The 26,553-nt window shown below is 35.8% G+C and overlaps 3 protein-coding genes across 7 annotated transcripts in view; 1 reads left to right on the top strand and 2 right to left on the bottom strand.

Annotated features, from left to right (window-relative positions):
* LOC139970064 (uncharacterized) overlaps window positions 1-19,843 on the bottom strand; it is a 156,937-nt gene extending 137,094 nt beyond the window's left edge. The window contains exon 1 of the mRNA XM_071975698.1: window positions 19,648-19,843. The gene's annotated coding sequence lies outside the window, so the exon portion shown is untranslated. The remainder of the gene's footprint in view (window positions 1-19,647) is intronic.
* LOC139970046 (uncharacterized) overlaps window positions 1-26,553 on the bottom strand; it is a 320,960-nt gene that overhangs the window by 77,384 nt on the left and 217,023 nt on the right. The window contains exons 1-5 of one of the 4 annotated variants that reach the window (XM_071975648.1): window positions 14,681-14,830; window positions 8,999-9,069; window positions 2,886-2,954; window positions 2,368-2,473; window positions 662-2,139 (exon numbers count right to left, since the gene is read on the bottom strand). The exons of 1 other annotated variant lie outside the window; for it this stretch is intronic. In XM_071975648.1, coding sequence (XP_071831749.1) covers window positions 662-2,139; window positions 2,368-2,392 — 1,503 coding nt within the window. In that variant the 5' untranslated portion in view covers window positions 2,393-2,473; window positions 2,886-2,954; window positions 8,999-9,069; window positions 14,681-14,830. Of the gene's footprint in view, window positions 1-661; window positions 2,140-2,367; window positions 2,474-2,885; window positions 2,955-8,998; window positions 9,070-14,680; window positions 14,831-26,553 lie in introns of those variants that run through there. 2 more of the 4 variants (XM_071975649.1, XM_071975650.1) reach the window with 2 other exon arrangements.
* LOC139970082 (uncharacterized) overlaps window positions 1-26,553 on the top strand; it is an 892,672-nt gene that overhangs the window by 678,607 nt on the left and 187,512 nt on the right. The gene's annotated exons all lie outside the window — the stretch shown is intronic.

The following is a 26,553-nucleotide window of genomic DNA, read 5'->3' as shown; positions in this document are numbered from 1 at the left end:
AACTTCGAAGCGATGCCCATTATTTATGCTGACGTCACGAGCAATTTGATTGGCGGAAAACTCCGTAATTGCAAACCTGTTTGGGAAAAAAACATCGCCCCCGGGATGTGCGCCCCATGTTTCGATGTTTTCGAAAACCATACTTTACAACCCCTGCAAGGGTTGTCACTACATTAGTATGGTTCGATGACAATGCACTCCAACATATATGGCTTGTTGTTCCAGGTTTATTTCAATCATTTGAAGCATTTAACTTTTATTTAAAGTATTGGAAGACTTGCTACTTATTCGTAACGGAAGAATCTGAAATTCCAAAAATTAACACTCCATGTGTTTATGTTGAAGTATACGTTCAATATTATCAATACATCATCAGTATAATAAGAGTTTTAGCGCAATTTGGCAAATGCAGAGATTATTCTGATTGGTTTAAATATACTATGACATCATTGAATTATCCTCAATACACCACTGTATATTCATTAGCTAGGAAAACTATCCATCTTCTTTAAACCTAAATTTTTATGATTTAAAGTGGCTGAAATAATAAGTTTTCAATGACAGTCAATGGAAAACAAAACTACTATGAAAAAGTAAACGGTTCCTAATTTAGGTGTAGGTAAAAACATGTAAAAGGCTGTTTATTTATTAGCTAACTTACATTATTTTTAGATGCAATCTCCAGCAACTGTGTCGTCGATCTTTGAAGAAGAGCGCTGTCGTATTCCTGTATCTTAACTTCACGCGAGCAGAGCTCTTCCACCGAATCCATAATGTCGTTGACGTCACCAGTTTGTTCCAGGATACAGAGGATGGCAAAATTATCCCCGCCTGGTAATCCCTTCAAATGGTTGATGAGTTTCTTTCCAGCATTGGGATCCAGACCACAGGCGAATCTAAACAGGTACTGAAGATCAAATGGATCTAAGAACCTGAGAATATCGGAGAGATTGTGTGCGTTCTTTAGAAGAGTGACAAGGTGGTGGGCTGCATACCATTCACAGAATAGTTTATGATAAAAACGGACCATAGTTGTAATAGAATCATCGCTCACTTCATCTTCTTCGACCAAAATGCCAATTGAAATATACTGGTTATAAGATTCTGGCCCGACTCTTTGACAAAATCCAGTCTTAATCCATGACAATTGTTGGTTATTCTTGTTTAATCCTTCAAAAGCTATTTTGTCCAGCTCATGATGTTCCATTTCATGAAAATATAACTTGTTGCTTCTATTGTCTTTAAATTTCTGTTTCAGATGGTCGTAAAAACATCTAATCATGTATTTGAAGAACTGTGTGACAGACTTGAACTTCATGAAGTCTCTCTGATCATGAGCCATGTGGGCAAACATCACGAATATGAGAGGCACCTGGCAAAGATCAGCAAGGATGGAGTTTTCATAGAGCCATCGTTTTATTTCTTCCACTGCCTCATCGTTGTTACCTACTACGGCCTTGCGAATGTACTCGTCCCTAGCTTTATCATCGAACCCTGTTAGTTTGGCCCCCTTAGTTTCTTTTCTAAGACATTCTGGAAGATATCTTGTCGTTAAGCTGACATCAAAGTCTGCAAACAGTTCCATCTTGATGATCTTGTGAACATCGTCATTATCATTGCTGTCCCTGCCAGGATACTCGTCATATCCATCCAAAATAATGTGGACGAACGAGCAACTGTGAATGATTTTTTCAATCTCATGTTTGCTAACACGGGGTTCGTGGAAGAGAAGAAATGACTTAATTGCCCTGTAGAGAGACTTTACACTTCCAAGTTGTCTTAACCGAAGAAGAATTAGTATTTCTACATTGTTCATCGGGGAATCAGATACGTCATTACACCAATCGTAGGCCAGCTGAAGGGTTAACGTTGACTTACCATACCCGGGCTCTCCTTGTAAAATGCGTCTCTTGGATTTAAACCGAAAGTCAGTATAAATACTTTTGTAAGATTCCAAACGCTCCCATGATCCTCTGGTGCCTGGCGTTATCTCTGGTGCCAGACAAAATTCAACGCCCCCTTCTACAAAGACCTTGTCCACACAATACAGTCTATCTTTTATATATGGCAGGGGTTGAATCGCATCATATTGGCCTTTATATGTCCTTTTGAGACCTGCTATCAGAAATTGTTTCTTCTCTAAACAAAAAACAGAAACAATATGTGTAAATGTTCCACGTATGACTAAATGTTACGAACAATATATTAGTAACACACATGGGAACACGTACATCTTAATTGTTTATTAGTTAATGAATACAATTGTGTTACTGTGTTATTACGATGACAAAGGGGGAGGGGGTTACATTTTTTACCAAAATGAAATAAAGTTACGCAAATGGCAAAGTCAGAGTTAAAGGCAACTACCTTGAAGATCAGGATTCAGCTCCATTATCACGTGATTTACTTCAGACAGTCTACGAAGCGTAAAGGAGTCGTGTGAGTACAGCCCCTGCCCATCGTTTCCGAGAATCTGTTTTATAAACATGAGCAAAATAGGGAATCTAAATAATTACATCGTTCCGTTAACCGTCAACATATATAATACATTGTTCTGATGTTGCATATGGTTTGGTTCAATGTGTACTTAATGAAAATATGTTGGGAAAGAATATTTTATTCCTAGGAGGTGCAATGATTAGTACATGACAAAGAGACACCAAGACAAAATTCAGACCAATACCACAATGATGCCTAACTCTATGCTACGTGCTACAATCATTAAAATTACTTAAGCGCAAATAATTTGTTATTCCAATAGTAATATCCATTAACCGGAATACCTCTTACAAGATAGTTAAAGAAGGTAACAAGGGTTAATGTTATGTTGAATTACCATTTCGTTGAACCTAAAGAGAAAAGTAAATCAACTGAAACTGACTTACGATTTGCCCTTCATGTCTTCATCTAATCATTGATCGTGTTGTTACGAGTCCATATGCAGGTTTGTTCACCTGTCAATTGAATAGGAAAATTCCTGTAAATAGCCTTGCCTGTGTTAAGCAATGAACTTCTACCACATAATAAAATTCCTTTGATTGTGTGGCGTATAGAGAAGTTGAAATTCCATGTTCAGTACACTTGCGACTGACATATGTGCGAAAAAGCATATCACAATGTTAAACATCATCATGTTAGTGAATGTGAAAACTAATTTAGTACAGCAACATGCCCAATACCATATGTAAATGAACACTACAGAGGGTCATATATGGGTCAATCCATGCTAAATCAACAGAGGCCTCCACATCGACCCTCTCTGAATCGCTAGAAATTGATATGGTGTCTTGCCATACTATATGTCTCAAAAGGATGAATTGGGCCAAAAAATGTTGAAGACCCCGCTTAGCAAACAAATCCAGATTGCATTTGAAGAGCCCTAAATTTGTGTCATCTACCCCCCCCCCCCACAATTACACTCACTAACACACACACACACACATCCTTAACCGACGATAATACAGAGTCCAGATTTGGATCACAGTTGATGTTTGTGCTATGTGAAATACATGTTAAATGAGAGAAAACTTACAATCTTCATTAATATAACATCATCAGTCATCTCCTCCTTGCCACTCAAATTGATAACCAACTTTCCAATTAAGTACAAAATATGTATCCTGTACAGATTTGATGTACTTTCTTGTTTATTCTCCACATCCAGTGCTGACTACTCTGTTGTACCTTTGCCAACCATACTTGTCTGTTGACACATCGATTACTCCATAATTGTGTGTTTTGTCATTAGCAGAGATTCATTTCAGTTGTAATTCATACTGTTCTCTGAATCTCTTACGGGTGGCAGTCATTTTACTAAGAATTTCAGTCTGAAGAGTATACAATCTTCAACTTGCTGTGAATGGTGCAATACAGCATGGGAGTGTGCAACCCAACAAACACCATCTCTTGATGAGCGAAATAAAGACCCTTTTCTGTTCTGAATTGTGCATGAATTTAACCTTGATGTCATAAAATGAATCAGAATTGTGGAGCATGGTTTCATCAAAAAGATAAAACAGTACAGGTTAAGCACTCTTTGGACCGGGCAAGACACATTATGATACTCTTATACCTTGTCATTAGAGTAATATGACTTATTGGCTGGGTGTCAAAGGCTTGCTGGTTTTGATTAGGGCCTTAATGGGTTTTCAGGTATCGTTACATTTAAGGAAGAAGTGATGATATAGTTGTCATTTTAGTTGGTCAAGCACTCTTTGGACTGGGCAAGACGCATTATGGTACTCTTCTACATTGTCCTTAGCATCCATATGTACATTGGTTTGGTGATCCAAGGCCTGCTGTTCTTGATCAGGGCTAATTTCTTGTTCTCATGTTCCGTTACATTCATTTAAAAAAAATGATGATTTAGTGGTCATTTGCATTGGTCAAGCACTCTTTGGACCGGGTAAGACGCATTATGTTACTCTTTTTATAATGTCCTTAGAGTTTGTGTTACCCATTGGTTTGGTGATCCAAGGCGTGCTGGTTTTGATTAGGGCCCAATGCTTTTTCGTCCCTCCCATTATATTAATTTAAGAAGTGATGATGTAATGGACTTGTAAATTGGTCAAGCACTCTTTGGACCGGGCAAGACGCATCTTGGTTCTGTTCTACATTGTCTTTAGAGTTCATATGACACATTGTTAAGGTGGTCCAAGGCGTGCTGGATTGATTACGGCCTTAAGGTAGTAGTGCTAGTTTAATCTTGATTACGAAAAATGCAATGGCAATTCGAGAGAAACGTACAAGTTTGAGATAAAACGCTAATATTCTTAGATGATAAATCGACATTTTGATATAGAAATTTTGTAGTAAAAAAGGGAAAGTTTAAAACAAAAAGAAATCCGACATTTTACATGGAGGGAATAAAAGAAGAGGTCAAAATAAATAGAAGATGTTTAATTTTTAGATAAAGTAGTTTAATGACGAGAATTTTGGTTCAATTACAGATGGCAATTTTAAGACAAATTTGATTTTCAAGAAAGGGTTTCAATTTGAGAAAAGGTTGAAATTCCCAGAAATAATCGAAACTTTCGGGATAAAATAATCAACATTTAATATGAACATTTTGAAATTTGTCAGTGTTCCATCTGGGTCACAGTAATGTAAAACGTGTATTGTTAGCTTAATTGGGATGCCTTCCCCACCCCATCCCCATCCCCGACCCATTCATTTGTTGCTTAATTGGGATGCCTCCCGACCCCCTCTCAACCAATTCATTTTTTGCTCCCTTCCTACGCCAATCAAGTGATTTGTCACATGTCTACATAGATATGGGAAAGGGTGTAGAACATGTAGGAGGAGGTACATCTTGTGGCTAATTTGTGTATATTTCCGATTAAGTGCACGTGCATTCATCGAGGGGCTGCTTTAGTAATTTTGCATCTCCAATCCTGAAAACGGATCGACTTCCCTGTATGGGTTACGTGGGTTCACATTCCAAAATTCCCGACAAATTTAAGATGGGGATTTAAACTTTATAATCAGATTATAAGTGGATTCGAAAGTTTTGATGGTGTTGCTGTGGAGTCGTTGGATGCAATTCCATGTAGGGATTGCGGGGGTCCTCCGACTGAAACAATTGTGAGGAGTAGGTATATTATCGTTTTTGTCTAAACTTAAGGTTGTGCTAAAGAATACTAGTGTAAAGTTTGAAAACTGAACTGACCGATGATAAAATCACTATTGTATAATTGCATGGAAAACAGGAAATACAGTCTTGCCCGTCCAGTTATTCTGTAAATAGCCGATGGGTAGGCATGTTGCCCAACCAGCTATTATTCTTATATATATAAAATAATGCCTGACACATTATAGCATGTATATATTACCTCCATTTAGCCATCAATCACATGTTAACAGCAGATGTAAAGGCTATGTACTACTTTACACATAACAATCAGGGTATATATCGTTATTGTCATAAAACTGATGAAACGCTGCCTATAGGGCCTTGAGATGAAATCGGTCTGCAGGACTAGGAGAATGAGACCCCTTCTACTTCTTGACACACAGGGTTCAAGGGGGGGGGGCAGCAAATCGCAACTCCTATCCATCCTATCAATCCATCCAGTATATCCATCCAATCCATCATATCCATTCATCCAATCCATTATTCCCCACCAATCTATCCTATCCAACCTATCTATCCATCCTATCGATCCATCCTATTCAATAATCATATGTAACCCCCCATATCCATCGATGCTATACATCCATCCTATCCATCCATCCTATTCATCCATGCTATCCATCCATCATATCCTTCCCTCTATCCACTAATCCTATACATCCTATCAATCCTATCCCTCCATCCATCCTATCCAATAATCATATATATCCACCCCATCCATCCATCCTATCCATCCATCCTACCATTCCATTCTGTACATCCATTATATCCATCCATCCTATCCATTCATCCTATTCACAAATAATATCCATCCATCTTAAACAACCGTTCTATCCATACATCCAATACATACATCCTATCCATCCATCTTATACATCATATCCATCCATCCATCCAATCCATCTAATTCATCTATCCTATCCATCGATCCTATCCATCGATCCTATCCATCCACCCATCCTATTCATCCATCCTATCCAATAATCAGATATTTCAACCCCACCCATCCATCTGATCCATAGATCCTATCAATCTTATCCATCCATCATATCCATCTATCATATCCGACCTATCCAACAAATTCTATCGATCCATCATATCCAGCCATTATATCCATATTATACGTCAATTATATCCTTCCATCCTATCCACCCATCCTATCCATCCATCATATCTATTCTATCCAAAAAATCCTATCGATCCATCCTTTCCATCATACTATCCATCCAACCAATTTATCCTATCTATCAATCTTATCAATCCATCGAATCCCTTTATCATATACATCCTATCCATCCATTCTATCAATCCATCGTATACATGTATCTTATTCATCATATTCATCCATTTTATCATCATATCCATACATCCTATTAATCCATCCATCCACCCATCCTATCCATCTATCTTATCAATTCAATATGTTCACCCATCATATACATCATATCCATCCATCCATGCTATCCATCCATCCTATCCATTCTTCCTATCCATCCATCATATCCATCCATCCTAAACATCCATGCTATCAAACCATTCTATCCTTCCATCCTTTCCACCCATCCTATACATCCTATAAATCCATCCAATCCATGTATCCCATCCATCGATCATATACATCCATCCTATCCATCCACCCTATCCAGTCATCCTATCAATCCTATCCATCCATCTTATCCATCTATCCTATCCTACCTATCCAACAAATTCTATCTATTCATCATATCAATCCATTCTATCCATATTATCCATCAATCATAACCTTCCATCCTATGCACCTATCCTATCCATCCATCCTATCCACCCTATCCAACAAATTATATCGACCCATCCTTTACATCCATCCTTTCCATCATCCTATCCATCCATCCAATTTATCCTATCTATCCATCTTATCATTCCATCGAATTCCTTTATCATATACATCTTATCCATCCATTCTATCAGTCCATCGTATTTATATATCTTATGCATCCTATTCATCCATCCTATTCATTCATCCATCCTATCCATCCATCCAATCCATCCACTTGTATACGTCCATCATATCCATATTATCCATCCACCATATCCTTCCATCCTATCAATCCATCCTATTCATTCTATTCATCCATCCGATCCTTCCATCTTATTCATCCATTCTATACATCCGTCCGTCCTATCTATAAATCTAATCCATCCATCATCTCCATTCATCCTATCAATCCATCATATCAATCCATCGTATCCATGTATCTTAAACATCCTTTCCATCCATTTTATCGATCCATCCCATCATTTCATCATTTTCACCCATCCTTTCCATCATCCTATACATCTATCCAATTTATCTATCTATCCATCGTATCAATCCATCGAATTCCTTTATGATATACATCTTGTCCATCCATTCTATCAATCCATCGTATCCATATATTCTATACATCTTATTCCTCCTACCTATTCATTCATCCATCTTATCCATCCATTATATAAATCATATAAATCCATCTTATCTTATTCATCCAGCAGTCATATCTATAAATCTAATCCATCCATCCTCTCCATTCATCCTATCAATCCATCGTATCCATCATATCCATGAAATCTATCCTATCTATCCATTATATCATCATATCCATTCATCCTATCCATCCATCCCATTCATCAATCCATCTATCTATCTATCCATCCTATCCATCCATCCTATCCATCCATCCTCTTCATCCTAACCATCCTTATCATCCATTCATCATATCCTGCTATCCTATCCATCCATCCTATCCATTCTATCCATCCATCCGATCCATCTATTTTTTTCCATCCATTCGATACTTCATATGTACCCTTCCTATCCATCCATCCTGCCAATCTATCTTATCCATCCATCATATTCATCCATCCTATCCATCCATTCTATCCATCCAACCTATCCATCCGTCATATTCATCCATTCTATCAAGAGTATCCATCAATCATATCCCTCCATCGTATCCTTCCATCCTATCCATCCATCATATCTCTTCTATCCAACAAATCCTATCGATACATCCTATACATCCATCCTTTCCATCATACTATCCATCCAAGCAATTTATCCCAATTTATCTATATAAATATATATATATATATATTCATTCATTATTATTAGATAATATTATTAATTTGGTGTTTTGGGAATATTCTATACTGGAAAACGACATTTGCTTTTTTTTGAAGACTTACTTACTTTGAAAAGTATATAATAGCAGGATTCAGTAGATGCGGGCAAAAACCACACCATAAGACACATCATAACAGAACTACATAGCAGAAAATTTAACGTTTCCATATATGCGGTTAATTTACTAAATATATTTCAGCTAAAGCATTGACTGCTACACTTACAGTTAGATATTTCTGCTAGATACTTTCAATAAGACTGGGGTGGTCAACACTTCTCGCATAACCGATGGAATCTGTAAACCGATAGAAAAATTTTAATGATTCCTTAAAGAAAGTAGCGTCAACCTACATTAGTGAAAACCAAACGTAGTTCTTATGTTATTTAACAATATTGAAGTTGTAAACAGTATAACGATTTACTTTATGTTGATATCTTGTTCGTATTTGTGTTCGTTCAGCCGTTGAAGTTTGTCACCCTGGCCTTAGTATTGACGCAACGAACATAAAAAGCATTCAACTAGTTTCTAGTAATTTAAGCATTCCGTACCATATCTTGCAGTAGAAAAGCTGCGACTTGTCAGTAAAACACACCTAAATACACGTAAATCTCTATTACCACGACTTTCCCGGATATCATCAGGTAAAACCGAGTCGATCGGAAAATATAGTGACAAAGATAAGTAAGGAATGTGTAAAGTTTGAATGTGCTGAGAATTTGATAGAAAGGTTCATGTCTTGCTTCACCAATTTTTATAACGATAAATGGTAGCAAACTGATTTTATTTTTGAAAAATGTACTTTGGTGTGAAAATGTAATGATGGTTCCCGGGAGAACAGGGTGGGGGGGGGGGGTTGTTAGACAGGGGTAAAAATGTCAGATGTGGTTCCATCAATTGAAGGATACAATCACTTTGTTTTCCTTTTTGCAGGAGAGACTCATGGAGGTAGAGAGGAGGGTGGGGGTTGGCGATGGAGGTGATTGAAGTTCAAAGAAATGTGAACAAACTTGGTGTTATAGCATCCGCATTATTCAATGTTGTGCGTTTTAAAATGACAGATACTAGATACGGTGTCACATTTGCAAGACGCTTGGCCTTGACGCTTGTGATTCGAGTGTGTCTAGCATAAAACGTGATATGTATAGAGTAGCCAAAATAGCGAAAGACACAACACTCTAAAGATTAATGAACGATACATTGGTTGTATGCATGACTACAAACAGATTTTCGTAGGATTGTGTACGGATTGCCGTATTGTTAAAACAAGAGCAGCAAGGCTGCATAAGCTCGTGAAACCTTACATTTGAGAAATTTGTTATTTCTTGCGCGAGATAACGGTGTTAATTCCTTTCCTCCCATTTCCTAACCCCTTGCCTTTATGCTCCTTCCTAGCAGCCATATTTTTTGTTTTCATACCACTGTAAATATAAATGAATCATACATTGGCTGTATGCATGAATAAATAAAGATGTATGTATAGGATTGTGTACAGATTGTTGTATTGTTAAAACAAAAGCAGCAACGCTGCAGAAACTTAATTAACCTGTTATATGAGAAATGTGTTATTTCTTGTGCATAAGACACACGCTATAGATAACGGTGTTATTTCCTTTCCTCCCATCTCCTCACCCCATTACCCTTATGCTCCTTCCTAGCAGTCATAATTTTTGTTTAAATACTAGAAGGTTGTTTAATTTCGCCCTCTCAATTAGTACCTACTATATAAAAGTATGTTAGTTATTACTCTAACGTACTGCTTGAATGTTACGTTAAACTAGTTTTGTCTCTTGAATACAATATATTCGTCACCTGAACCACATGTAAATGTTCCCCGCTATATCAATAAAGTGAACAGCCAATATGGCTATATGGTCAACAACATCGATTAAGGTCGTATCACCGTATTTACAGCTTCTACGCATGCTCACATGTACGTCAGAATGTAAACTATATTTTACATGCGGATCGTAGCAATGTGCCATTCAACCTTTATATTTGTCGCAGGTACTTAAAAATAACCTCCATAATTAGTAAGGTAATGATTTTCTACTTAATGCGAATCAATCCTCTAAACATCAATCTAAAATGCAGCTTTTGTGAGGTCGGCTACACCGAAATAGAACTTGAGGACATGCAATTAGGTATAGGTTTTCACAGAAGCTTTACAGTGCAAATGCAGTGAATGTCTGTATTTATTTCATTTCTAACTCTCGAAATTGTCCATTCATTTCTAATAATTACCTCAATCAAAAACAAGTGCATTCGAGAAAACTCGAACAACATATGAAAATCATGTTACTACAAGAACATGCTACACGAAGGAAGATTTCGAGAACGAAGCTTGTGTAAAAGTAAATGGGTCCTGACGTTTTGATTCTAGCAGAATCCTCAGAGGCTGCAAGACAAATAACAGTTACAGAAGAGACGAACACACGCACATAATACAGACAGGTCAATGAGCATGGTGAACACAAAAGAGAGACCAAAAGTCTTGTCAGGGGATGTTATACCCCGTTATACGTCACGCTACAATATCATTGGGGAAGTGGTGAGGAACACACAAGAAAGAAAACAAAGAGCTAAGTTCAAACTACCAACCACATTTCTTAATTCCTACATTGATTAGTGTTTGACATGTTTGTGGAAGTGTTGATTAACATACAATGCCATACACTATATATTAAGCCTTTGTAAATCTAAGGTAATTGTGACAGTATCGGAATTATATTACAAAACCAGGAAATATATCCAAGTTGTGCAGACATCAGTCCGATATACAAAGTGTAACATATTGTACTGCAACCTGCAGTTTAGACCAACCACTGCCAGTCCTACCTGAAACCGATCACAAGCCCTTAGAGGCAATATTTACAAAACCGTTGTACCAAACTCCCCACAGGCTTCAACAGATGCTTTTGAAAGTTCAAAATTACCCTTTGTCAGTTAATTACAAACCGGGTGTTATAGGGACACGAGTCGTACATTTTATCTTTATTCTCTTCTTTTATTCGGCTCTTGTAAATACAGCTTCAATGATCACAATTAACTAGGTATTTCTGTGTCTTCTTACGCACTTTATAGTGGAGTGGTAAAAAACGGTATCAGAACCCATCTCGGTCTCACTATCCCTTCAACGTGCACTTGTGTATTTACGACGTCACCCAACTAAATGATTCCCCCCTATGGCTATGTCTATTTGAAAACTACACCGGGTAAAGAATTGTACATAACTGACACATTGTCTAGGTGTAGCTTGGCTGAAATGGCTGATAATGAGATTCAGATTCAGATGCTGCCTATGTCAAATGATAAGTTAATTAAACTAAGACAACTCACAGTAGAGGACATTAGCTTGCAAACTCTTGTGAAATATATCGGAGAGGGTTGGTCTGAGACACGGTCAGAACTTGCAGTCTGCGCAAGGCCTTATTGGAGCTACAAGCATGAAATTGCTGTCAATGACGACATACTATTCAGGGGTGATAAAGTTATCGTTTCACTTCAAATGAGGCGTGATATTCTTGCGCAAATTCATAGCGCTCATTTTGGCATTGAAAAATGCAAACGAAGGGCCAGGGATGTTCTATTCTGGCCTCAGATGAATGCTGAGATTGAACATCTTATATCTAAATGTGAGATTTGTGACAAATTCAGAAATCAAAACACCAAAGAACCCCTGATGCCGCATGATGTTCCAACAAGGCCATGGGCAAAAATTGGTGCAGATTTGTTTGAATGGAATAGTGAAGATTAATTAATTTTGATTGATTACTATTCTGGATATTTTGAAATGGCACATCTCCCAAACACCAAAAGCGAAACTGTAATAACAAATTTGAAGTTTCAATTTGCACGACATGGGATACCAGACACACTTATAAGTGACAACGGGCCACAATTTAGCAGTAATTGTTTTTCTGAGTTTTCACATTTGTTTCAATTTCACCATACAACCTCTAGTCCGTACCACCCTTAGTCGAATGGTATGGCCGAAAAGGCTGTGCAGATAGCGAAGGGTTTGCTTACAAAGACAAAAGAGGATGGTCAAGACCCATATTTAGCATTGCTTGAGTATCGCAATACCCCCAGAGGTGACATCCTCGGGTCACCCGCTCAACGACTATTTGGACGCAGAACTAAAACAAGACTACCCACTAGTGAACGGCTCCTGCAACCCCGTATATTGAAACCGGACACTGTAACCAAACGACTTGATGAAAAAACGACAAACGCAGACCTACTTTGACTGGCAAGCAAGACCCCTAGCCCAACTATATCCTGGTGAAAACATAAGAATGCAAACATGGGTCCCAGCAACAGTGACTTCTCGAACTGGTCAATCCCGCTCATACATTGTCGAAACACTTGATGGTACAAATTATCGTCGAAACCGTAAACACCTTCGTAAAAATAAGGAAAACTCTGGCCTATTAAAAGAGCTAGACATGCAGCTTGTTGACCCAGAAAATGAGGAGAGAGACATGCGAGAGAATACTGAGACTAATGAAGAGATACGTAGAAGCTCTAGACTAAACACAAAACCTGTCTGGGCGAAAGACTACGTCATGTAAATAAGATATTCTTAATATTTGTATTTAACCACTATAATGTTTGTATTTAACCACTATGTTAAAATTTCATGTAGTCATTGTATTTTATACACTAGTTGTTGTGACATCATCTAACTTACAAAGAAATGGAGATGTAACATATTGTACTGCAACCTGCAGTTTAGACCAACCACTGCCAGTCCTACCTGAAGGTTACATACCTACCCTGACCCCAGCCACCATCCTAGCCTATCTATGCCCATATATGGATTTAAGGGTAAATAAGCTTATATAACAGATTGTTCTACTATAGTACTATATACAGATTATGACTATCGAATACAGAGCCTCAACAACTGGAATAACCTGTCTTGTGTTATTATTAAATTTTAGTTATTTATTATCTAACAAGTTTACAAAGCAACGATTTCTCTTGTGCGCAATCAGGAAACTAGGTTGAAACTGACGGACGTATACGCACGGGTTTGTAGCTACAGTGTTAGATCACGTACATAGTTCATACGCTATATGCTTCACGAGATTGTACAAAGCTTATGCACTAAGGATTTCGGACACACAAATGCATAGTGATTTTGACAAGAACCAGTACTAAGTGGAATTAAATATTTTTTTACCTTCATATTATAGTGGGCTTTTCTTCCTGAGATATGTTCTATTAAATAATTTGAATAATATATTGATTTTCAAGACAATATTGAAGTGTCCATAACCACTATAAATACAACATTATTTTCTCCCTCTCAGCAGTAAAATTACAAGATGTCCCCTCCCTGAAAGAGGTCAATCTTTGAAAGAGGTCAATCTTAGAGTGACACAAGGGAACCTACTTGACATATAGTTCCAAACAATAACAAAAGGTAACTTAACAAAATATCTATAAACAAAATTACACCCAATCATAATCTGGATTGCAAATAGCTGCTCTTTCCGTCAAACCTTCCTAATAACAGATATACGCCTACGAGTTACGGCAGGGACGTAGTGTGAAAAATATCAATATGTCTGAGTTGAGAGACAGGCGTTAATGTTTAGAACTATATCGTTAAATTATTACTTTATCGCTATATTATTACTCTACAATAAAAACCTAATGAGTTGTAACCTGCTAGACTGGTCTGTAACGACAAAGAGGTAAATAAAGTACTGCTATAACTAGCTTAATTCTATGACCTATACATCTATGTAAATCATATTGTATATACAACGTTGCGCTAACTGGATTGTAGGCAATCACATTGTATGCACAACGTTGCGCTAATCGGATCGAGCTGATATTTAATTATAACTGGGCCTATACATAAAGTCAAAAGTATTTTTAGTCATTTTGTACGTACACTTCAATTCGCCTGATCTTATCTTCTCATAAAATAAAGTAAAAGACGGCTCCGTGATGTATAATAATCACTATTGATTTCTGCACACAGCTTCCTCGTGGAAGTTGTTTTTGAGAGTGTATGTCATAATGCAGCACATATATAGTTTAGTGAAGAGCGCAAACCCGCAAAAGAATATTGTCCTACAACACGCGATATATAGGCTATAGATACACATATAACATACATAATATTATCATAATGTGAGGTCAATAATGTCTACGATGCGCGTGCGGTTGAACTGGCGGAAGGATGCAATAACTATTAATCCCAACATTGCTTATATATATATATATGTATTAGAAATACTCCTAGCACGGCCATTTCCTTTGCCAGAGAAATCCAAACAATATAGCCTGACTGAATTTGGTTTCATTTTCTATTTTACCCGCTGTAAGTTTTACAATGTGTTGGAAGGATGAAAGACATATCAAACCAAAACAAATGGAGTACAGCTGAAGAGGCCACTCGTATCTTTTTGTGCAAATCCAATTCACAGAAATGGTAAGCAAACATAAAGAAAAGCAATACAGAAGAGAAATAGAAAAGATAGGAGTATATTAATAACAATACAACAAACGAAAGAATACTTGACAAAGGAAAAGGATAGAAATGCTGTATATATGTAACCAATTAAAGAAATCCTAATATGCTACATTAGTAGTTGCTATAGTTTTGTTCCCCTGTTTCAAGTGTAGCAATCCTAATACGTTACATAAGTAGTTGCAGTAGTTTTGTTCCCTTGTACCAGATGTAGCATTTCCTAATATGTTACATTAATAGTTGCTATAGTTTTGTTTCCCTGTATCAAGTGTAGCAATCCTAATATTCTACAATAGTACTTGCTATATTTTTGTTCCCATGTACCAAGTGTAGCAATTCTAATATTCTACGTAAGTATTTGTAGTTTTGTTTCCCTGTATCAAGTGTAGCAACCCTAATATGTTACTTTAGTAGTTGCAATATTTTTGTTTCCTTTTATCAAGTGTAGCAATCCTCATATTCTACATAAGTAGTTGCTATAGTTTTGTTTCCCTGTACCAAATGTAGCAACCTTTATATTTAATATTATTATTTGCTATAGTTTTTTTCCCTGTGCAAAGTGAAGCAACCCTCATGTATGTTACATTAATAGTTGCTCCAGTTGTGTTCCTCTGAACTTAATGTAGTAACCCTAACATGCTACAATAGTATTTGCTATAGTTTTGTCCCCCGATATCAAGTACAGCAATCCTAATATGCTACATTAGTAGTTGCTATTGTTTTGTTCCCCTGTACCAAGTGTAGCAATCCTAATATGCTACATTAGAAGTTGCTATAGTTTTGTTCCCCTATATCAAGTGTAGTAATCCTAATATGTTACATTAGTAGTTGCTATAGTTTAGTCTCCCTGTATCAAGTGTAGCAATCCTCATGTTTTACATTAGTGGTTGCTATATAGTTTTTGTTCCCCCGTATCAATCCTAATATGCTACATTAGTATTTGCTATAGTGTTGTCTCCCTGTATCAATTGTAGCAAACCTCATATTCTACATTAGTGGTAGCTATAGTTTTGTTCCCAGTGTAGCAATCCTCATATTTTACATCAGTGGTTGCTTTAATTTTGTTCCCCCGTATCAATCCTAATATGCTACATTAGTATTTGCTATAGTGTTGTCTCCCTGTATCAAGTGTAGCAACCCCAACATGCTACATTAGTATTTGCTATAGTGTTGTCTCCCTGTATCAAGTGTAGCAGTCCTCATATTCTACATTAGTGGTAGCTATAGTTTTGTTCCCAGTGTAGCAATCATCATATTTTACATCAGTGGTTGCTATAATTTTGTTCCCCCGTATCAATCCTAATATGCTACATTAGTATTTGCTATAGTGTTGTCTCCCTGTATCAAGTGTAGCAACCCCAACATGCTACATTAGTATTTGCTATATTGTTGTCTCCCTGTATCAAGTGTAGAAATCCTCATATTCTACATTAGTGGTAGCTATAGTTTTGTTCCCAGTGTAGCAATCCTCATATTTTACATCAGTGGTTGCTATAATTTTGTTCCCCCGTATCAATCCTAATATGCTACATTAGTATTTGCTATAGTGTTGTCTCCCCTGTACCAAGAGTAGCATTCCTAATATGCTACATTAGTTTGCTATAGTGTTGTCTCCCTGTATCAAGTGTAGAAATCCTCATATTCTACATTAGTGGTAGCTATAGTTGTGTTCCCAGTGTAGCAATCCTCGTATTTTACATCAGTGGTTGCTATAATTTTGTTCCCCCGTATCAATCCTAATATGCTACATTAGTATTTGCTATAGTGTTGTTCCCCTGTACCAAGAGTAGCATTCCTAATATGCTACAATAGTATTTGCTATAGTGTTGTCTCCCTGTATCAAGTGTAGAAATCCTCATATTCTACATTAGTGGTAGCTATAGTTTTGTTCCCAGTGTAGCAATCCTCGTATTTTTCATTAGTGGTTGCTATAATTTTGGTTCCCCTGTACCAAGTGTAGCAACCCTAATATGCTAGAGTATTGGAAGTACTTTAGCTTGTTGACGGTATAACATGCACCCACAATATGATATATGCTCGTGTTACTATGTGTTATGATGTTGTCGAGCACTGCTCCCTGTTTACTGTTATTCACTCATATGTGTTAATTGGATGATACTAAGTGTTCCCTATTCGACCTTCTATCCCATGCATAATGCAAAGTTACACTTTTACTAGTAGCAATTGGGGCTGCACTAACCAAACTTTCCGTGAAATTCGAGGTTGCTAGAGTTGTAGCCATATGACAATATACATATCGACATAGGCGTAGGAATTTGGGGCGGGAGTTGCAGCCCATAGGAACATCACAAAATAAAATCTTAGAAATGAGCAAAGTAAGCTAATGTCTACAACGGGGTTCGAAACAGACCTCTGATCCGAATCCAGCTATCGCTATAAATGTCTTTACTCTTTCCGTTGTTTAAAATGCCCAGCCATTTTCCGTTATTTGTTTACTTTTTTTAAATACTCAATCTTGTCAGCAAGAGTTTGATTAATATCAGAGATGTAATCATTGATATACTTTGCAACCTCAAGATCATTTTCAATTCCATTATCATAATATGTAAAAGCTTATAATTATTAACCCGGGCAGAATCCTTTCGTTTTGCCAATGATTTCCTTAATAACATTCCAAGGTTTCCTGAGGTCAGTCATTTATTCACAGAAAATGTTCGTAAAGTTAGATTTCTTTGCTACGCGAATACTGGTTGCCAACTTGTTTTAAAATGGTGTATTTAAGCTTGTTTGAAGGAGTGCGGTTGTAAAGAAATGCTTTGTAGTTACAGAACGAACAATACCGGAAGTAATCCATGAAACGAATTTCTCAGATCTCTTCAATTGTGTGACACTTAAGTGAATAATGTTGACTACAGAAGAATTAACATATGATACATAAATTACACTTCCTGTCCTCTAATCATGTATGCCAGTATACTAAATAGGCCTTCATAACATACATCATACAGACACCTGATGTCCTCTAATGTTCAAGAATACATACATTATAATACCAGTAACTGAACTCGTACTGTATGTACAATATAGTTCATAAATTACACTTCCTGTACCTCTAACTGTATGTGCCAGTTTACAAAATAGGCATAAAAAAATTACATTTTACAGACACTTGATGTCCTCTAATGTTTAAGAATACATACATACCGTAATAAGATTCGGCAACCTACTGCAAATTTATATATATATATATACACACATATATATATATATATATATATATATATATATATATATATATATATATATATACACACATATATATATATATATATATATATATATATATATATATATATATATATATATATATATATATATATATATATATATATATATGTATATATATATATATATATATATATATATATATATATATATATATATATATATATATATATATATATATATATATATACTTAAAACTGCAGTTTGTGTTGAAAATTTGCTTATTTAACACTAACTGGTAATAACGTACAATAAAAAGAAGCTTAATAACCTTACTAAAATTTGCCAAATAAACGAGGAAATTGGACATAAAAGCGTTTAGTTTATGGAAAAACCAAGCATGGTGTTTTAATGCTTTAATGGTGGGACTCGGGGGGGGGGGGGGTGATTGTAATTTTGTACGGAGAAGTGCCCCTGCAGCCTGTACTATTGCCTCTAAATGTATGTACCTTTATACAAATTTACCTGTCCAGCATATGTTGGTATAGGAACAAGACAAGTGTCTTCAGCAGATGTGGGACAATAGCAAATACAGGACGGACAGTAATAAAGTCAGGTACATACTGAGTCTGATACTACAGACATGTTTGGTTATCGGATGGAAATAATCCTTTATAACACTATACGAGTTACACTAAACGTGTGTCTAAACACGTAACCGACTGCACTAACGTTCAACTCTTAATTAAAGTATACTCTTTACTTCTCTAATTACAGTACAATGTCACATAGTCACGGGTTGTATGTACAATGCAATAAATTACAAGCACAAAAGGCCCCATGCAGTTGTTTTCTTGTATAACCCTAACTTAATAAGGTAATATATGTTGTGTTACTCATAGTACAATACAGTTACTTTACAATATTGTACAGTTTCATATCAGCTTCAGCTTGTATCACGATATAAATGTTATAAAACACATGTAAGTATATCATGTATTCATTTCACTATATGGAACAAACTACGTCACGGTCATTTAACATCATTATAGTTAATTGGTCATACGAATCAAACCTACGTTAACGGTAGAAACTAACGTTACCTCGCTCTGCAGTCTAGTACTGTGATTTATTTATATTTTTTATAGAAATTGGCTAGAAATGGAATTTGCTCTCCTTGATGGTCAATTTAATCTTACCTCTACTCTGATTTTCTCTCCTGGAACTATTTCGTTCACTTTCCAGGCTCTAATAGTTGACATGATAAAATGGCGGAACGGTTCATCATGCTTATCCCTGTTACGATGTGGTACAATGTAACTCACATACACACACAGTATGGCATGAAAAAAACATGTCTTCATTACTTCCTGTTGAATCAAAGTATTACGACCCCTGAACAGATAGTTTCCTGTTTTGAGAAGCTTCCATTTATAAATATATATATATATATATATATATATATATATATATATATATATATATATATATATATATATATATATATATATATATATATATATATATATGACCTGTAAAATAGACAATCAAAGACGTGGACTTGAACAAGCAGTAGTGATAAGAATTTAGAAAGTTGTGTATGTAGTATGATATACCTAGGTATGGTATGATATGGAAGGCTAGACTTAACGAGAATAACATTTGCGATAGTTGCAGCCTTTGTTAATGGCTGGAAAGTTCTATACTGCCAGCGTCTTAATCTGAATATTTTCTTTGGGAAGGATTTTAAGTCGACCAGTAAATATATATCCCTCCCAAAATCTCTGTATTCGTAGTTACATTACACAAGGCTGAATATTAACAATGTAATGCCTTCCTACGAACTGAATACGTAACATGTTGTGTTAGGTCCCTCTTTATGATGATCAAGTATATTTTGTTGCAAGTGTACATCAGTAAAGCGACTAAATAGATTTACAATTATGTAGCCTGGAGTCTGCTGTCATAACTGAGCTATAGTCTTACTAAAATTCACGTTATAGGAATAGCTGTGGTGGTAACTTACAAGTCGAATTTTAACACAATAAAAGTAATATAGCAACCAAAAAACTTAGTAAACGTACATCTATTAATAAGTCGAGCTCATTGGTACAGTCGTAGAATCCCCGGATCTAGCAACAATTGTAGCAAATGTGTTGATTTTGTGGGTTCGTTGCTTCAGAAATTTTCAAATTTTGGTACCATTTACGATTTGTGCAAACATTTTAAGGATATATCATTTAAATATATCATTTAAAGGTGGGCGCTTAAACCCAGTCTTGCAATTACGTGCTGTCGAAGTTTCCAAACGTACTGAAAGTTTGCTTTGCCTTTACGACTAATACTCACAGTGTGATATACATTTTTTTCAACGGTTCAGGAATCATGTTTGCCTGCAACTAATGACGTCGATGGGTTTATATTTCAACGCAGACGATCATTTTCTATAACAAAAGTGTCTAGATCTCTTGATATCAAATTAAATATAAAAATCATATTAGTTAAACAGACAACAATTTAACAGATAAAGCAAACATAATTTTAAGGTAAGTTATCCAAATGCAGAATCTGAAATTAACATCTTGTCGCTATTCTAACGCAAGTGAGCATTTCATTGTGTAACCCGTGATGTTATTTGAAAAACGTAATGGAACTGTATACTTAATAGTTACTTTCATTTTGAGGTCAATCTGAACGCTTCCCTTCTTGCCTTATCACATTGTTTACGTACTCTCGAGAAGGAAGTAATTTAGCTACGTAAGTGCTGTCTGAGCGCGATTTCAAAGAAAAGGCGGATACTTAAGGTCAATCGATATAAAGGTTACATTCGTAGTCATAAACAGATTGTGCGCTTGAATCCAGCCAATTCACTTTTATTTTGCATCGACTAAATATTACGTTATTTTCTGCGTATATAATAAGCCGTGTGAATTATAGCAGTATTACCATTCTCGGATGTACACTAAATATGTTGCTGGGCCTATGTGCATATTACCATGGTTTTTAACAACATGTTTTGCTACGCCTACGCGACCAATCGCGATGTGTTTCTTGGGTTAGGTACATTCAACACATAACAGCCTAGTAGTCTATATACGTGTGTGTTTCCGTAGTGAGCTCATAGGCCCGAGGTGACCAGACGTCCCCGATTTTCGGGGACAGTCCCCGATTACAGTGTGTTGTCCCCGATGAACAAGTGTCCCCGAAAATGTCCCCGATTCGTCAAAATGTTCAGGAATTTCGAAAATATCCCACATTATTAGTAAAAGAATTGTAAAAACAAAATTTAGTCAAGTGTGCAGTCGCAGAACGGAACTTATAACCAGTATTTCAGGTGGGCCAGTGTAAAGTGGAAACACTGTTAAAAATATGCTAGATCGATCTAGCCTAGCACTCTTTCGACCGTATAAATGGCAACTACGGCGACACAACGACACTTATAGTGTGAGCATGAGCAAATCACAAGCATTCAAAGAACCACGTAAAGTAAGTGGATTTCATTTAAATAAAAGCTACATTTTTGAAAATAAAATTGATTTAAAAAGTGCTTCAAAGTATCACCATTTTACATCTAAGCACCTTAGGCACTTGAAAATTTCTTAAAGGGGAGGGGGACAGCCCCTCCCTTTAACCCCTCCCCCATATCAGTCACGCAATAAATGTCCCCGATTTCAGTCACGAAAATATGGTCACCTTAGCTGAGGCTGAGTCTGTAATAGGGCGCAAAATTCGTCGATAAGTTCGCAGACAGTCATCAGAATAGGCGAATTAACATTCGCTAGACTGTTTGAGTGAGCCCTAGAAAGTGCAAAAGATGGGCCCGCAGGGGGAATGATAACATCTTTTGTTGATTGTGGGGGGGGGGGGGTTACACTCCCAGGCAAGTCAGATATCATGCTGATCATCTTTGAATACTGACAGAAAGAGCATAGTCTATTCAGATTTTTAAAGAGAATTATCGATGACTTTTTCAGTGATCAGTTTTATCGTTAATAATACCTATGTGGAAATAACATAAAACGTCAGCTAACTAGAGTGACCATCTGTACCCTACATTGCTGACACAATACCCGATTTGCCACAGTTTGTCATGCAAACTGTTTGGTATGTATTTTGTACTAGCTTAGTCTGCCCCACCAATCAGACCCTTCGCCCCCCCCCCTTTGCCCCCCCAGATGGAAAAGTCTGGCTACGCCACTGTTGTGGGGGTATGACGTGCTTACCGAGAGTGACAACTAGTATTGCTCGATACAGGTGGCAGTTGCCAACAGTGGAATTAAAAACTTCTTTACCGGTTTCGAACCTCTCGCCTTAGAAGCGTAGCTTTACCTACAAACCTGCAGGCGGTGTATTGAACCTGGTATCCAGTACTCATTTGTTCTCTGACGGTTGGTTCCAACATGGCCTACGGATTACTATTGTCAGATTGAGTTAACATTTTTTATTGATAATTGAATGGATGCTAACAACCCTTTTGTTTTATTTCTCTGTTTCTCCAATAATTAACAAAACACTGCTTATATTGAAATATTTTAAGTCAAGCAGCGTCCACAGTGCTAAACATTTTTACTGAATCTTTGTATTTGCAAACACTGTGCCAGGCGATGACTATGGTCTTTTTCTTTTCCTAAATGATTTGAATAATAATGACAAAACTACTATATACTAACATATAATGGTGAATTCCAGTAACATAATTAGATGCACGTTCCAACTTACATACGTGGCCAAACGTGTATTTATTATTTTTTTTCTGGGGACCTATATCATTTGAAAAATAACCGTTAACGTAATTTCAGTAACTGCACATCTGTCCAAGTTCATCACATCACAATTTCTTCATTAAAGGATTAGATTATAAAGATTAATGTTTTTCCTTCTTTTTTGGGGGGTCAAATTAAAAGATCTTCGTAGCCGGGAATAAAATGATTATGATGATTAGAAACTTTTCCAAAATTAATCAGGGATAATTATTTTTTGTCGAAAATATAAATAGTTTTAATTATATATTAGAATTTAAAAGATGAAATCAATCCATTAATTCATATAAAAAAATTAATAATAATATGACGTAAAACAATTTTTGTACTTATTTGGATATAGAAAAGCATAATACTACAAAAACAAAATGTTTAATATTGTTATTAACATCTGCGTATCGTTCATGATGTATATGATTGATACTATATCATCGTTAGTAGTTTAGACTGATAGATTGTGACGATTAGATATTTAACGGTTGTCATATATCAGACATTTACGTTGACATTGTATGACTATTTCACACTACCACAAACACTACACATGTAATATTAATATACAGGTAGTCATATTCATATAATCAGCTGAATGTATCTATTGTATACTTTCTTTAATTTATATCACGTGACTACTTGACTCTATATCATCGTTAGTAATTTAGACTGAGAGTTTGTGACGATTAAATAGTTAACGTTTGTCATATATCATATATTTACGTTGTTTGACATTGTATGACTATTTCACACTACCACAGACACTACACATGTAATATTAATATACAGGTAGTCATATTCATATAATCAGCTGAATGTATATATTGTATACTTTCTTTAATTTATATCACGTGACTACTTGACTCTATATCATCGTTAGTAATTTAGACTGATAGATTGTGACGATTAAATATTTAACGGTTGTCATATTTCAGACATTTACGTTGACATTGTATGTCTATTTCACACTACCACAGACCCTACACATCTAATATAGACAAGTAGTCATATATATTTAATCAGCTGAATGTATCTATTGTATACTTTCTTTAATTTATATCACGTGACTACTTGACTCTATATCATCGTTAGTAATTTAGACTGAGAGTTTGTGACGATTAAATAGTTAACGTTTGTCATATATCATATATTTACGTTGTTTGACATTGTATGACTATTTCACACTACCACAGACACTACACATGTAATATTAATATACAGGTAGTCATATTCATATAATCAGCTGAATGTATATATTGTATACTTTCTTTAATTTATATCACGTGACTACTTGACTCTATATCATCGTTAGTAATTTAGACTGAGAGTTTGTGACGATTAAATAGTTAACGTTTGTCATATATCATACATTTACGTTGTTTGACTCTGTATGACTATTTCACACTACCACAGACCCTACACATGTAATATTAATATACAGGTAGTCATATTCATATAATCAGCTGAATGTATCTATTGTATACTTCCTTTAATTGATATCGCGTGACCACTTAACTCCGTACTACCTTCCTATACCCCCACCAATGACAACACTATCTGAATGCCGTCCACCATTTAATACATTTTCTTTCTTTAACATTCTAAATTTTTGTAACTATTTCACACCTCCCTTACCTCCCACCCCCCTCCCCAAAAAACAAATAAAATGTATAATATAAACAGGCAAAATGAGGGCGCTTTGCGTTATACTGCAAAAAGCCAGATCATTTGTACGTCTGCATATACATACATTGTGCATTCGACTTTGAAATTGAATTTGATTTTACCCGTTTTTGTGAAAGAGTAGGTGTACTTTGCAAAACAGAGACATGTTATGGCGACCAGACTGGTAAGTACTATACTCCTGACTTAAGAATCAAGTTTGATTTTTTGTATCGCCTCTAATGACTTGAATAAGTGGAGTGTTTTGTGCAACTTTTAATATCTGGAAGTGTAATTTCATCTAAGAGGCACATGGCAAACGTTTTTCTTGCTTGCATTATTTTAGTGCTTCACTCAGATATTGTCATAGTTGTCCCTTGAAAATGTAACCCTCTCCACCCTCCCCCCTTCCGCAACTTAATTTGTGTAATTCTTCCATATTAGTCTGTGCATGCAGGTCTGAGAAATAATGTTACAAATTGGGTAGTAGTTTATGCAGGATAACATATCCCACCAAGGGGTAAGGCTACGTGCATAAACATAAGTTAGGCTAAGCCTATTTCCTAGTATTGAAATGTTAGTGATAAGCCCATGATATCATAACCGTCATCCCATGTTATTATAGCATGTGGATCTATCGTTAGGTATACATTTTTTAAGTAAAATGAGGTGGTGATATTTTTTTTTCACTAGGCTTTTAGTCATATCGCATTCAAAAGGACAGCCGGTCTAGGGGCTAGGCTAACTATTTCCAGGGTCCAGTAAATTACAATACAGCAGCTGGACGACACTAGTAAAGTAATTATATTTCTATGTAATTGCTTCTACTATTGCTTCTTAAGAATTACATGTGAAACTACAGTCCACTGCTACATTTTTCACGATTTTGGCACCCAAGAGCAGCACGTATGGAAAGCCATTTTAACATTTAATTGGGAATTTTAGATATCTGAAATTGTTTCTTATTTCAGATATCTGAAATTGAATTCGAGATATCTTAAATAGATTTCGAGATATCTGAAATTCTAATTCAGATATCTGAAATTCAATTCGAGATATCTGAAATTGAATTCGAGATATCTTAAATAGATTTCGAGATATCTGAAATTCTAATTCAGATATCTGAAATTCAATTCGAGATATCTGAAATTGAATTCGAGATATCCGAAATTGAATTCGAGATATCTGAAATTCTATTTCAGATATCTTAAATTGAATTCGAGATATCTGAAATTGAATTCGAGATATCTAAAATTGAATTCAAGATATCTGCAATTCTAATTCGAGATATCTGAATTGAATTCGAGATATCTGAAATTGAATTCGAGATATTCAAAATTCTATTTCAGATATCTGAAATTGAATTCGAGATATCCGAAATTGAATTCGAGATATCTGAAATTGAATTCGAGATATCTCGAATTCAATTTCAGATATCTGAAATTCCCTTGTATTTCGAGATATCTGAAATTGATTTTAAGATATCTGCAATTATTTGTAGATATCTTAAATAAATTTGAGATATCTGTAATTTAATTTGAGATATCTGAAATTATTCTCGAGATATCTGAAATTCCTTATTAAATGTTAAAACGGCTTTCCATAAGCACGCGATATCACCATTTCGAGTGATTAATGTCAACTTTATCACTTTAGTTATTTCAAAGACGTAGTGTTTGTATTACGCTC

The sequence above is a fragment of the Apostichopus japonicus genome, chromosome 7 (assembly GCF_037975245.1).
Source record: "Apostichopus japonicus isolate 1M-3 chromosome 7, ASM3797524v1, whole genome shotgun sequence".
Lineage (NCBI taxonomy): Eukaryota > Metazoa > Echinodermata > Holothuroidea > Aspidochirotida > Stichopodidae > Apostichopus > Apostichopus japonicus.
Note: the sequence above shows the minus strand (reverse complement) of the source record. Positions and strands in the feature narration are given on the sequence as shown.